We start from the raw sequence: 14611 nt of genomic DNA, 5'->3' as shown, positions 1-14611 counted from the left end.
ACACGTTCAGGATCCCAGAGTAGCAGAGGCAAGAACAAAACCCAGATCTCTCGATTCCCAGATCAATACCCTCAATGCTGGGTCATGCTGCCTGGTGACACCTCCACAAAGGAAGTAGAAGCCTCTGCTTACCTCCAGACTGGGTCTTCATTGTACTGTACCCTTTGGGCAGACTGCTGCAGCAAGCAGGGGGCTTGGGAACCTTCAGATGTTAAGATTTGGGACACACTGTACCGGGAGCTCATTTGCAAGTAGCTGGTGCTCCTAACCCTTTGGCCACATGTACCGCAAGGATCCAGAGGTTGTGCAGCTTTGCCCCGTACATGATTAAGCTTTAGGAACTTCCAGAGGAACAGACAGGCTCTCAAAAGAGAGATCAAGACCCAACCAACTACACTGCATCCTAGAGAGTCGTCCTGGCTCAGAGGTATGCTTGGTCTTCTCCGTCTGTCACGTCCCCCTGTTCCTAACTTAAACCCTTTTGCAGTGAGCTCAACAGGTGACTTTGCCCACTTGGGATCCTTCTGGAATCAGGCTGGACTTCCTCTAAGGCAAGCCTCTCTCATTTTCCAGGCACCACATATAAACACTAGCAATGATCTGGCTTAGTTGCATTACTCACTGACAAGCACTAGAAGGAGCTCTGTGCGCACAGATCCTGTAGCCACGGGGCAAGCCAAAGACAAAGCCAACCGCAGGAGATGCCTCATGGTGAGCAATTCCCCGCAATGTTTTCCTGCTAAGTCTGGGTACAGGGCAAGTCTGATCTTGGGTGGGAATTCCCTGACTTCTGTAAGCAAGCAGGCTTGACAGGGGAGTCAGAAATTAACAGCCACGTGACCCTTTTCCCAGCTCCTGGAGCCAATGCTTAGAGGAGATGCAGGGTAGGATGCTTCAGACGACTTGTGACCCTGCTGCCAGCCTGGAGATGCTGCTGTACCCCCTTCCTGGATGCTGCAGCAAGGCAATTCTCTCTCCTTCCTAGGGCAGCATTCTGCCCGCTGGGTCATCAGAGACTGCTCATGCAGCCTCTCTGGGGCTGCCTCGGGCATCAAATTATGTACTTGGACTGAGTCAGAAAGAGAAGAGGGAGAGACTGAGAAAACACACCCACCCACACCGCTGTTGCTGTGGGGGACTTAAAAGCAAGGCCAAGCTACTTCATCTTTGAAATCCAAAGCTTGCGAAATTGCTTCCATGAAAATACTTCATCTCCAGAAGTTTTTTTTTTTCCATGCGTCTCAGACACACACTCTCCCTGGCAATAGCAGCAACCCACGCGCTTTGCAGCCGCCTGTTTAATGCACCAGAATTCAAAACAACCAATTCGCTAGATACAACTGAAACCAAACAACAGGTCCATCCATTCCTATTGTCCCATTGGAAATAGAAAGGGATGCAAAAATGAGTACATAAATCATGACAGTGCACGCGGCAAACCAGAATTTCAAAACACTTTCAGCGTAGATAAGCAAACATGATATTAGCCACCAAGTGAGCAAAAAATTTGGAATTTGGGCCAGTAACTTGGGCATGACTCTAGACTGCAGAGTTGGTTCCTACTAGTCACAGACCTCAGCACCTCTAGAAACCAAGCCTTTCATTTCTGGGTGTGCATGAATGGATTCAGGACGTAACGTTAGGTTGCCAGTCAAGAGCTGGGGCCAGTATCCTAACCCAACATATCCAGTAAGGGCAAAAGGAAGGAAACACACCTTTGAGCTGGGAGGAAGGGTGAAAAGGAGCAGGAGATACCTGCAGGACCCTTGCAGCAAAATCCCTACAGGTATTATTTCAACATGCCCCCGGCCCCCGAAGAGTTAAGACATTACGTCAAATCCGAGTGAGGCTTTTACAGCCAGGATACGGTTCTCCGTCGCTTTCCACCGGATTTTCAGAGCAATGGCTCTGCAGCTTATAGTCTCCCAATGCCCAAAGACAGGTGCTTGTGCCCAAAAACTTGCAAAGAACTTTTTCCCAGCTATTTAGGTGGATCAATAAAAGAGATCACCGCTACCCAAAGAACCTTGCCTCTTCATTATTAAGGCCTTTTGAAAGGCAGCCCACCATGCAGAGGCATGCCCATTCTCTCGCCATACCATAGCAAATCCAACGTCAGCTTTCTTCAAGGCTGGGCCATCATTGGTCCCGTCCCCCGTCACGGCCACCACCTGTCTCCGCTCTCCAACGGTGCTGTCAATGATACCTGAAACGTGGACACACAGGTTAAGGGGAAGACGGATCCCCCAGCAGGCTCTGAGCAAAGAGCAGCGCCCATACAATGCTGGCCTGGATGCTGCCCTGGAGCAGGCGCCTGCCAGCCAGGGGACCACCGAGGGCTGCATCTCTTCTTGGTAACGGTCATCACGCCCAGCCTGTTTTCCAGTTTCCCCATCTGCCGAGGCTTAGTACAGTCCCTTCTATAGCACCTTCCAGAGAACATCTCACAGCCTTTGGAGACCTTGATGAGTCTCCCCCTCACTGGCTCCCCGGGTTCTGGATCAGCAACAGGGACAGCGCCCTGCTCACAGAGCGCGAGCAACAGAGCCAAGAAAAGACCCTAGGCGAAGTCCCAGCTCAGTCCCCTCTGGGTGAGGGTCTGTATAGCAGCGCATAAGCGCTGGCTCCCAGCGGCCCCTACCTTTCACAAGTGTGTGCTTATCCGTGGGCGAGGAGCGTGCTAGCACCCGCAGCTTGGGCCAGATCTTATCCAGCTGCTCTTGCTCAACCTACAGGACAAACCAGGAGAGAGGCCGGGTCAGTCACCACATGCAGGAGCTTGGCAGCCTTTGGCCCCCTGCTCCAAAGACAGGGCTGGGAAGAAGAATGGATGTCAACTTCATCTTGCTGTAAGTGCTACTCCCTGGCTGCATATGGAGCCTGGAAACCCTCCTTGTGTCCCCGACTCTTGGCTAAGTTGGCTGCATGGCTTCAGCAGCTGAATGGATCTCCGTGAGAGACACTAAGATTTCCCCTTCCCCACCTACGTGGTCCCAGGAGAGAGAAGCTGTCTCCTCATGCTGCAGGTCAGTGCTTCCCATATAGTAATGCCCCTCTTAGCTGGCAAGGCTGTTGCCAATGCCCTGGGATCCCCCAAGCAGCTCAGGTAGAGGCAGGTCCTTTCTGCGCCTCGTGCCCGGTCGGGATTCCTACCTCGCCCTTCTCGTTCCGGATGAGCCTGTTGAACTCCTTCCCCTCCAGGCACAGGAAGTCCTCGCCAGGCAGCAGGATGCCGCACTTGGTGGCGATGGCACGGGCTGTGTTGATGTTGTCACCCGTCACCATGCGGACAGTGATGCCGGCACGCTGGCACTTCAGGATGGCCTCTGGCACCTGGGGACGAAGGGAGGCAAGATTAGATGCAAGACAGCGTGGCAAAGGTGAGGAGCTACAATAAAGAGCTGGCAAGGGGAAACCAGACACCCCACCTTCAGGGCCAAGCACTTTCCTCCTTGACCTCCCCTCAGTCAGACTGGCGAGGACTGTGGGGGTTTCTGCCTTTCTCTGCTCTATGAGGCTTGGTCTTTCTCCTTGGATCATATTAACCAGATGTCTCTTCTAGGGGTGGCAGAGCAGTAGCAGTGCCTTCCCCCTCACCCCCTTTTTATTTGTGTTGTGTTGTACGGTGCGCGGGCTTTTCATGAGGTGCTCTGTGGCTTTGGTGTGTGAGGGGTGGCAGTGGATACTTTTCAGGACTCTTAGGGTCACTGGAGTCTGTGAATGCAGGCAACCAGATTCAAAGCCCAGAAGGCTCCTACCCGTCTTGTGTTCCCAACCCAGCGGGGGTCAGATGTAGGGTCAAGGGGACCCAGTATGAACAGAGCACTGGAGAGGAGAACTGGGAACAAGTGCATCTGCACCAACACTGGAATACAGGCACCATGATAGCACCTGGTTTCCTCGCTGGATTAAGGCAGGATTGTTGGGTCTGGGCCCAGCAGTCAGAAATTTGGACACAGGCGTGAGCCAGTGAGAAGAGACAAGTTGAGTCTGAAGCGTCTTGGGGCAGGGAGTGGGGAGAGCCCTGCAGGCAAGAGAGGAGCAACGAGAGAGGTCCGATGGGGCCACAGCTGGTTTGGAGGAGACTGGAGCAGGGGCCAGGTCAACATCTGGGGGCTTCAGGCCTCTTTAGTTCCAGTCCACCCACAGACATCATCAGACTGGGCCACGTGCATGCCAATCCACAAGGACAGAGGAAGCGGGTGTTCTTGGAGCCGGCAGCAGGATCCCTAAACTCCATTGATAAGCGGGATACCCCCTTCCCCACCACACACACACACCTGGAGTAGGGCTCTATCTTGGGAACCTGGAGTCAAGAACCAAGGTTGTGCCTAACACAAGTGCCGGATGGAGAACCTCCAACCTTGCTTTGGGGAAGGAGCTGCCCAGCGATCTCGGTCTGTGGAGCCCCGACCTCACTACAAAGGGCTCTTTAGAGGTGCATGGTGATGGAGGAATTTCCAACAGTGGAGACCACAGCTGCACTCTTCTTGCTATACAGGTGGCACAAAGGGGTTGGGGCATTCAAGCTCACTTCCCAGAAGCGACATGCAGCACATGCTCCTTCCCAAGCTCAGGGCAAGCAGCACAGCTGATCACGCCTGCCCCTGGGATCTCGTGTCCTCCCCAGCCGCAGCTGGAGCAAGCACACTTACTCCAAGCGGTTCCTGGAACCAACACCAGCAGCATCTCCCCTCCGGTTCCCAGGGGTAATGTAATTTCATCTCCTTTACACGATGCTGCGGCGCTGGCGCCAAGGTCTGGCTGGGCAGGGAGTCGAGATGTGGGATGCTGCATTTCTCCCACACTGCGGGATGGCAGGTTGACAGTGGCCTCCCCCCGACCAACCTGACCTCGCATCTCCGGCTGCCGCAGCACGTGGCTACATTAATGGGTTTATCTATTAGTGAACAAGCCGCAACGGCATGGGAGGGGGCAGGAGGTAGGATATTAGCGAGAAATTAGCAAATTGAATCACAGCCTCCAGAGCCGGCAGAGACAGGGCATCTGTAATGCGATTCCCAAGCCCAGATACTTCAATGTCTAATTAAGGAAAGATGCGAGCCAGGCCAGCGTGCAGGGGGCAGGCTCCAGAATGAGATCAGGAGGCACAGACGGGAGGGCTGATTGTGTTAGCCCAGCTGTCTGCCTGTCAGCCCCGTTGCAAGTGGTGAGAAAAAGCAGAGGGGAAGCAAGGGCAAGAGGCTGCAGGGGAAAGCAAGGTTTACTGCTAAGGGTGCTCTCTGCCTCTGGGGGAGGAAGGGGGCAAGTTGGTACTCCAGCCACCCACACCATTAACCCTTTTACTGACCATGGCTCTGGCCACTTCCCCTTCCACTGGCTGGCCCTATAGTCACTTGTGCCATGCATGCTCCTGCCATGCAGATCTGGGGTCGTAGCAAGACAGAGAAGTACATGTCCCAGGTACCTGGGGTGCCCCAGATGAAGGAGAGCATCTTAGGAGTGGCAGAAGCATGGAGTAAGGCAGCCTGCGGGCATCTCTGGGATGTCTGTCCACTCCAAGACACTCATGCCCCTGCTATACAGCAGTTGTGGAGAAGGGGGGTGTACTTACACCCTACATATCTTGCAGGGGATGGGGAAAGGATGGAGAAGCCCCCAGCAAGGGGGACACATTCAGATACCTCTGGGCGCACAGGGTCTTCGATGCCGACCACAGCAATGCAGGTCAGGTCACCCAGGATCTCGTTCTCGCTGTCCCAGTCAGGCTCGGTGCGGGCCGGGAAGTCCCGGTAAGCTAGGCAGATGGTGCGCAGGCCGTGGCAGGCCATGGGCTCAATCACCTTCTTCACCATCTCATCGCGGTCCTTCATCTTGAATAGCCGGGTGTCCCCATTCTTGTCCAAAATCTTTGTGCACCTGCACCCAGGGCAGAGGTTAACGGAGACCATGCTGCGTGCCTGCCACTCGAACCACAGAGACGCAGGCCTCCCACCCCAGCAAGGCCCTGGCCACTCTGCAGGAGACACCATCCCACTGACATGCTTAGCAAGCTGCTCAAGAAGGACTTCACTCTTCTAAGCTGTGGTGGGTGAGTCCTAGGAGCTTTGGATCAGCTCAGCACCCAGCTGCTACCCCAGAACTGGGGCAGCTTCCCAGGGTGGCAAATTCGGGCACGGGAGTCTGTCTGAAACACCACCTGCCACAGGCCCAGCACCACCTGGAACCCTGGGAGCTGGACATTTCACCAGCGTTGCATCTTCCAGGCTGTTGTGGCTGCCAGAAGCTCAGAGGCCACAGAGGAGGTGACAAAATTAGTGACATGGCAGATACCACAAGGTCACCAAGCATAGTTGGCTTCAGTTCTGCTCAACACCCTGGATGTTATTCCAGGCATCAGAGGATGACTCAGTGGGACTATCCTGGATAGGACAATGCTCCTTTATCTCCCCGTTTCAGGTGTAAGAGGAAGGACATATAACCAATAGCTGCTACCAGAAGCTCCCCTGGAAATAGCGTGGTCTAGTGAAGAGCGCTAGGACCAGAAGTCCAGACACCTGGGTTCTACTCCTGGCTTTAATATGGTCAAAAACTGGTGACATTGGTTACTTCCCAGCTCTGTGCCTCAGTTTGCCCCTCTGCAAAATGGGGATAATGCTACAGTTTTTCCTTTGCAAAGCATGTTAAGGTCTACAAGTGAAAGGCATTACAAGGCCCAGGTATTATTTTGTGCTCTGCATGCATGTGAAGAGAATGTAAGCTTGCTATCTCATACATCCCACATCACCCCAGTCCCCCAGGGCTAGGACCCTCTCATGCGCCTCTGGGAAGAGCTTCACAGGCCGTGGGCAGCCTGCAGGCCCTAGCTGGAGAAGTAGCCAGGGGACTCCAAGTGGGGAAGGGTAGTTACTTGCGCAGGATGATCTCGGAGGCACCCTTGCTGTACATGCGGAAGCTGCCATCTGCGTTCTTCAGCACCGTGCTCATGGACTTGCGCACCGAGTTGAAGGTGTACACCTTGTAGAGCTTTTCCTCGGGCACCTCGTTCCTGACCGCCTGGTAGTCCTGCTTCAAATCCAGGACGAAGCCCAGCAGGGCGCACTCGGTCTTGTTCCCCACTTGCCGTGGGAGCCCCCCTTCCTTCTCTGGTGGCTAAAGAGTCCCCAGTAGGAGAAGAGAGGGGAGGCATCCATTAATGCAGCTCATGAGCCAGGATGGAATTGGAGGCCAGACATAGCTAGCTAACATCAAATAAAGACAGTCATCAGTACGGTCCAGAGCCAATGCACAGAGATGAATGGGAGCACTTCCCACCTTAAAGCTTTTAAACCAGATTGGCACAGGTATAAAAACAGATGCATGATCCATGAGGCTGTAACCCTCAGATTCTAACCATTTCTGCAGTCACGAGTCACTGTATCAGTTTGCACTGGTATAAAGAGACTGCAAAAATGTCAGAAGGAGCAGAGCACAATGGTGTGATTTACATTTTGCATGTATCCACCCACCCTCTAAAGCAGCCCTGTCCTTTCCCATGGTCTTAGCTCCTTGGGAGCACTGCTCCCCGCCTCAAGCTCTTAGCAAGAGCTGTGCCCGGATCGAGTCCCCAGCTCGGAAACAAAGGGGGTGGAACTCACCAGGATCTTTGAGGTGTAGGCCGAGTTGATGCCAACACCATTGACAATGAGATCCAGGACCTTAGGCAGGATGGCTTCGGGGTCGGGGATCTGCCGGTAATGGGTGTCACCCACGTACGCCTGCACCACAGTCATGCGGTTCATGGTGAGCGTGCCAGTCTTGTCCGAGCAGATGGCCGTGGCATTGCCCATGGTCTCGCAAGCATCCAGGTGCCTCACCAGGTTGTTGTCCTTCATCATTTTCTGCAGTGGGGGACGGGCAACAAAGGGTGAGAGAGGCAGGGAGGGGGTCCGAGGTAAAGATGGGTGTTTGACAGGGCAAATAAAGTTCGGCCAAATTGATCAGTCATATAATCAGTCAAAAATTGTAAATAAATAAATAAATAAATAAATAAATAAATAAAATAAAATAAAATTGCCAATAGGTCCAAATAACAAACACACAGAAAAAAAAGCACAATTTTTCCATTAAGAAAAGTGCCAAACAACAACAAAAATATTTCCGTCAAGAAAACTACAAAAAAAAATTATTTTTGGGGGGTAAAATTGCTATCATCTTTGATCCGTCAAAAAACATGCAGTCAGTTGACTGGTCAATTGACAGTATTGGACCAATCAATTGCCCAGCTTGCCAACCCGAGTGCCAGGGCACAGTGCCTGCACTCTCCAAGTGACACAGCACCACACAGGCTGGCAGCTTCTGCAGCGAGAGGCGTCCCGCCGGGAACCGAGAGAAGACAGCAAGGCGACGGCCTCTGCAGCCCACGCCTTTTCTCACTCCTGGATGGGAGCTGCCATTTGCGCGTGGCTCCTACGACACCTTCCACCCCCGCCTCCAGCTCTGCAGCAGCATCGTGGCGTTTCCACGGCAGTGCCAGCCAAATCCCCTCTCCTCGGCTGGGCAGAGGCTGCCGTTCCAGCTGATGCAGTGAAGGGAACGGAGGCCCCGGCTGGGAGAGCCAGCAGCTGAGGACTCCTTCTGCGGAGCGCTATGAGTCCATTTCCTTGCTACCCCAACTCCATGCCCTCTCCTCAGAGCAAACGCAACCATCTCACAGGCCTCGGTGCACATGAGCATCCACTTCTCTGCCCCTTGCTGAGGTCTGTCTCACCCTCCCCACACAAGGCAAATAGCCTCCTCATCCCCTGCCCGCCTCTTCTTCTGGTCCTTTGGGGAACAGAGTCACCACCATCATCTCCATAGCTAGGCTGTGGCCTCACCTTGACAGAGTAGGCCAAGGAGATGGTGACAGCCAGCGGCAGGCCCTCGGGCACAGCCACCACCAGCACGGTGACGCCGATGATGAAGAACTTGACAAAGTACTGGATGTAGATGGGGGTGCAGTCTGCCAACCAGGGCCTGCCCTGCACGCCAAAGTTGTCGATCACAAAGTACAGCACCAGGATGATGACGGTGATGGCCGACATGATCAGTCCTGAGGGAGAAGGAAGAGGCAGGTGGCACGTGAACACACGCGCATACACGCTTGAGGTGACCATGGTCTCGGTGGTCTCACAGACCCAAAAGCGATGCCACCCACTCATATACACACACCATCCCCTCCTACGCCAAGGGTTTAGATGGGAAAGCCACTGATGCTCACAGCTTCCGATTTCTGTTCCCCCATGGCTGAACCTGCTGAGGGCATCTGCCTCTGCCCGTTTCCTCCATCCGCATCACAGATCTACATCAGCCATCCAACAGTCAGAAGGGTCTCTGCTCCCACACATTAAATGGGCAGAGGCAGCTACAGGTCAGGATTGAAGGGCATCAGCAGAAATGCGCGTGGGCAGCACGCAGGGCAAGAATAGCAGAGGGTCCTGTTGGGGACCGAAGGACATCAGCAAAGCTACAGCCCCAGAGCGGTGCTGCAGACAGGGACTCCAGTACCTCGGCAGAGCTGGCTGAGGGCAGCTGGACACAGCACCACCTTTTCACACGGTGTCAGTCTCTAGCTCGTCTCCTTCATCCTCATGGTCTCAGACAACACGTCAGTGGGAACCCAAAAATTAGTGCTACCCCACCAGGGAGGAGAATCCTCCTTCGCTTACTTACCTGCCTTCCCGATCTGCACCGCAAGGCGGGTCAGCTTCCCTTGTAGCACAGACTTCTCCTTCTTGGGGACTTTCACCTTCTTCTTCTCCTTTTCCTCATTCTCTACTCCTTCCTGGCTCTTCAGGGGCTGGATTTCTAGGGCCACACCATCCTGAGTTTTAGCTACACCCCGAGGGAAAATAGACAGAGTGGGTGAGTGCACGAGAGAGCCCAGAAACCAGTGGGGCACCGCTGAGAGATGGTGAAGGCAGAGAGAGGAGAAACCCAGAGCAAATAAAAGACTCCCTGCACACACAGGCATCCGATAGTGGCAAAGCCTACAGATCCTGCCCCACTTCCCCCGGGGGCACGTGCCTGGAAGAGCTCACTGCATCTCCTCTGGCCTGACCCCACTTACTCCCATTTCCCAAATCATGCCCTTACTTAGCTCTATCTGGACAGAAGGAACAAAACAGCCTAGCTACAGAGACGTGGGGCCAGCGATCATTCCCAGCTCATCTCCTGGATGCTACTGTACGGTCTTGGGCAAGTACCTTCACTTGTGAGCCTCAGCTGGCCTCTCTGTGAAATGGGGATAGAGATACTTACCCTCGCACTGGTGACAGAGAGTTAATTTAATAAAGCCCCTGAATATAGGCTCAGAGCTGCCAGACTGGCTTGGACTGTGGAGAATCCAGGATCCAGCCCCCCTCCTGCAGCAGCTAGCCCCAGCTGCTTCCCGGAAAAGGGGTCAGGACATCTACTACAGGCAGTTCTGGGCTGGTAAGATACCTTTCAAAGCCTTCTGGAAGAGACCTCCTACCCTGAAGCAGGTGCATTTAGAGCCCTTCCAGAGCTCGTAGATGCTCTTGCATGGTCCGAGTCCTTGCTAAACCAACTCTGCAGAGATCGATTCACGTGAGCATCCCTTTTGGGATCCTGCTCATCTATGGACCTGGTGGCAATGGAGCTCCAGAGGCCATGCTCCGTGTGAAAGCATTTCCTTTCATCGCGTGCCCTGTGGTACACACGACCAAGTAGTACACGCTCTTCGGTGCCCTGGTGGCAGCTCTGCAGGAGTCGCTTGACAGGCAGCATTCAAGGGGGTGAGATGGAGGGAGGAGGTTAAGTCTCGGGGTGGAGATTGACTCACTTATGAGGAGGAGTGAACCGGCACCTTTCCCCCCGCCCGCCCCTGGATCCAGCCAACACCGTGCTCTTTAGCATCTGAGAAATAAAGAGGGCCAGATGCTTAGCTGTGCAACCCAACCCAGTTTCCCCCAGTCCGCTGGAGTTATGCTGGCCTCCGTCAGCTGAAGGTCCAGGCCAAAGAGACTTCAGGTAAAATGCACACTGACTGAGGAGAGAGGTAGAAACCCCGCTGGGAGCAAGAGTTCACTTTTGCATTCCCCTCGGCTCCTGCTCTTGGCTTGCTCGGGCTTTTTTTTTAGTTTATTTATTTCTTTTTTTTAAAATCAACTGGAAAAGCAGCGGTTCACCCACAGATCTGACTATGGTTGGTCTCCGAGCACATGCCCCCTTCCAGCTCCCACCACCGGGATGTTATGGGTACAGTAGTAGTCATGGTGCTCCAAAACTGTGCTCTCCACGGTTAGGACTGACAGAAAACAGGACAGAGAGGAAGAAAAGAAAAACTCAAAAAAGGAACAAAAAAATCCCCACCCCCAACACAACCCCCCAAAACAACCCCACAGATCAGATTGGAGGGAGGAAAACTCAAACTGCTGAGAGGAGAGAGAGAGAGAGAGAGAGAGAGAGGGGTGGAAAAACAGACAGGTGCAGAAATGGGCTTCCTCCACACAGCCTGGAAAGAACAGTGTGAGAAACATACTGGAGAGAAGACGCTCACTTTGATTCAGAGAGGCCATGAGAAGAACAGGGCGTAACCATCGCGCAGGCCGGACCCACCGCAGTCACAGGACAGAAGCGGGGTGGGGAGGACGAGGGGATGGGCACGGCCTTCTTGCCCAGGTTAACAACCCCCCCCCACCGCTGCCTTTGCCACCGGCAGGCGGGTAAGAGGAAGCAAAAGGTCTCTTTTGCTCACATGCACGAGCTGCTGGGAACTGGCAGCTCCCCCCCGGGCTCTTTCCCACGGGGGCAGGAACCGCAGGGCTCTGAGGCCGCGGCCCCATCTCTTGGCGGCTGAGGCGCAAGGGTTTCATCCAAACAAATGCTAAGTTAAAGGGGCGCCCCCCATCCTTGCCCTCCTGCAAGGGAGACCCGCAGAGCAGCCTCGCCGCAGGGGAAAGCTCTCCCCGCCCCGGAGCACAGGACAGCCCACAGCCCCTCAGCACAGCAGGCCGACAGCAGGGGGGCCGCGACTCCAGCGGGGCCCCGAGCTCGCAGGGATGGGGCCGAGCGCTGCAGAGATGGTTACACCCTCTTCCAGGACAACAAGGCGAGATTCCCGCTGTAGCGGCGAAGAGCACAGACTCATGGGAAGAAGGAAGGAAGGAGGAATGCTTGGTAGTTAGTGTGGTGCTGGTTCAAAGGATGGAGAGGCTGGTTACCTTTGTTGCGATTTTCGGGGGCTCCGGGTTTTTTACCTGTTCAGACAAAGAGAAAAAGGGTGGAGCGCTGAGCACACGGTTCTGACACCAACGTCCCCGGCGGCAGGACGCGCCCGGGCGGGGGCCGGTGCTTGCTAGGCTCTCGGCTTCTGCTGGGACACCCGGGGGGAGCCCCCTCCTCAGCACAGCCGCAGGCAGCAACCCGCACCTCCCTCCCCTAGCAGCCCGCGCGGGCTTCAGCTTCCAGCTCTCTTGGCCCTCTGCGCCCTGCCGCGGGAACAGCACTTGGCTGCAGCAGGACGAGACCGGTCCCCTGGCTACGCTGCCACAGCTAACCGCCCTGCTCTTCCCGGAGACGCCACTGCCTCTCTGCATCATCTCAAGTCCCCTCCTGTACCGGGGGGCTGCTGCTGCTCCATTTCTCCCTCCCCGTTTGGGGACAGGGGGCTCTTGCACGTCAAGGACCTGCTCTCAGGTTGAGGCCTCCAGGATGTTCATAGTTTGAAAAGCAGCCATGACAGAAAGGGTCATTGTGCTCTCCTGCCTACCACAGGCCAAGGAAACAACCGGGTCCCCACACCTCCCACCACCATATGACAGAGATACTATTAGCATCTGTGAAAGCGATGGCCTTCAGTCCATTTCTAGGCCCGTACAACTGCCTGGTTTCCTAAAGCTGGCCTGACTATGACCAGGGCAGCACTTGGTACCAATCAGGGCCCAGGTTTTCAAATTTAGGGCAAAAGTCCCATTTCAGAGAGATCCAAGACTCCCCAGGATTTAGGCCTGACATGCGGGATGGTCCCAGGAAGTCAGAGACAGGTGGCTGCTTGAAGAAAATCTGTGTCAAGTAATCTCTCTGTCAAACCCTTAACTTGAAGTTTAAAGGAACAGCCGCCTACTTAAATTAGGATTCTTGCCTCCCGGCCTCGAAATCTGGGGATGGCACTGGGAGGATGGTTCCAGCACAGGACAGCAGGCCACCACCAGTCAGCCAGGCTGTGGCCCTCGGCCAGGGAAGGGGGCAGGGGGCAATGCTAAATGACATCGGCAAAGCAAAGTAAATACTGTTGGGTGCTGCTTCTGGAGACGGAGGGAAAAGCTTCAAGCGCAAGACTGAAGACTGCTTCTGGGCCAACAGAAGCAAAGCCCTAGGGACAGGAGACCCAGGATTAACCTCACCTTGCTACTGGGAGAGGATACAGAGGAGAGGATACAGAGATTCAGGCTTGTGTCTCACTCTGTTTTAACCCTTCTGGCCAGCACTGCCGTTGGCCCGGTTTCAGACGAGCGGGGAGGTGTCAGAGCCTCTCATCTGGTCATTGCAACTTCTCCCTGGAGCAGTCACTAGAGCTGACAGCGAGTGCAGAGTCCCGCTCCTGGTCAGCAGCGCAGGCATGTATTTGAGCCCTCCACATCAGTCCACAAGCCACCCGCCTTCTGCTTCTCACCCCTGTCCCCCGGGAGCAAGAGGCCATCGGGGACTCTTTTGATCGTTAGGACCCTCAGCTGGCGTCGACTAACGCCTACGCACTGACCTTCCCAGGGAAACCAACCAACTCCCAGCAGTCGAGAAGCTGGCCCGTGGACTAGCTCCTGCCAGGCTGCTTCTAAGCTCTCTGGTAGGAAAGGCCCGATGGTTTGCAAATGCACCCTCACCCCTATGAAAAGTACAGGCACGATGCATGGCCCAGCTGGCCTTCCTTCCAGGGCAAACCCCTCCCCTGCTTCCCACCTTGCCTCTTCTAGCCTCCTCCGGGCTCTGCCCCAGAGTTGTAGCTCGGGCCGGTCCTCCTTCTGCCTCTGCTCCGTGTGCCACAAACCTAGTGCCATTAGAGTGGGTGAGATGTGTGAGCAACACTGCCGGGGACGGGGCAGTCATCAGGGCAGGAAGAGCCCCCAGAAGGTGCAGACAGCTGGCAGGCAGCTTCAGACCGTCCATGCAAAGAGAGGACACACCTGCTCTCCCAACCGCTGCCCCGAGACAGGCCCCCCCTCCCCAAAGAGACGCTTGCCCACATGCCCCCCAGGATGCCGCACTCCCATCCTGGAACCACACTGCTGCAAACCCCTCTGCCTCACGAGGCTGCCTCGTGACATCCCCGGACACATCCCAGACTTGCTCACTTGACCCCCGAGTCCAGAAGCAACGACTTCCTGAGCAAGCGGTGGGTGCCTATTGTCTCGGAGACCCAGTGGCCTACCGCACGCTCCCCTCTCGAGCACAGAAAGCAGAGAAAGGCGCTGTTCCACACCGCTCGTGATTGACAGGGATCGGGGTGGAGTGGGCGGAATAAGCAGCGAGACATCAATGCGGTGGCAGGAAGGCGGTTGAATTCGGGTGCAGTTGGTACCGCGTAGGTGAGCGGCTCAGCCCTGCAAACTGTGCCTCTCCCCACCTGCCACATGGCCACCCGCTGCAGGGCCCCTGCCCCCCTCACCCC

General features: G+C 55.2%; 1 protein-coding gene across 3 annotated transcripts in view; it reads right to left on the bottom strand.

The window, feature by feature from the left end:
- The window catches only part of ATP2B4 (ATPase plasma membrane Ca2+ transporting 4), a 93239-nt gene that overhangs the window by 27907 nt on the left and 50721 nt on the right, over positions 1–14611 (bottom strand). For 2 of the 3 annotated variants that reach the window (XM_090026278.1, XM_090026280.1), the window contains exons 7-15: positions 12168–12203; positions 9655–9816; positions 8820–9034; positions 7599–7841; positions 6872–7113; positions 5646–5880; positions 3154–3333; positions 2642–2729; positions 2100–2206 (exon numbers count right to left, since the gene is read on the bottom strand). In XM_090026278.1, coding sequence (XP_089882404.1) covers positions 2100–2206; positions 2642–2729; positions 3154–3333; positions 5646–5880; positions 6872–7113; positions 7599–7841; positions 8820–9034; positions 9655–9816; positions 12168–12203 — 1508 coding nt within the window. The remainder of the gene's footprint in view (positions 1–2099; positions 2207–2641; positions 2730–3153; positions 3334–5645; positions 5881–6871; positions 7114–7598; positions 7842–8819; positions 9035–9654; positions 9817–12167; positions 12204–14611) is intronic. The other variant, XM_090026281.1, reaches the window with a different exon arrangement.

This window comes from Crocodylus siamensis, chromosome 13 (genome assembly GCF_052110815.1).
Source record: "Crocodylus siamensis isolate JL-2025a chromosome 13, ASM5211081v1, whole genome shotgun sequence".
Classification (NCBI taxonomy): Eukaryota; Metazoa; Chordata; order Crocodylia; family Crocodylidae; genus Crocodylus; species Crocodylus siamensis.
This window is presented reverse-complemented; position numbering and strand designations above follow the sequence as displayed.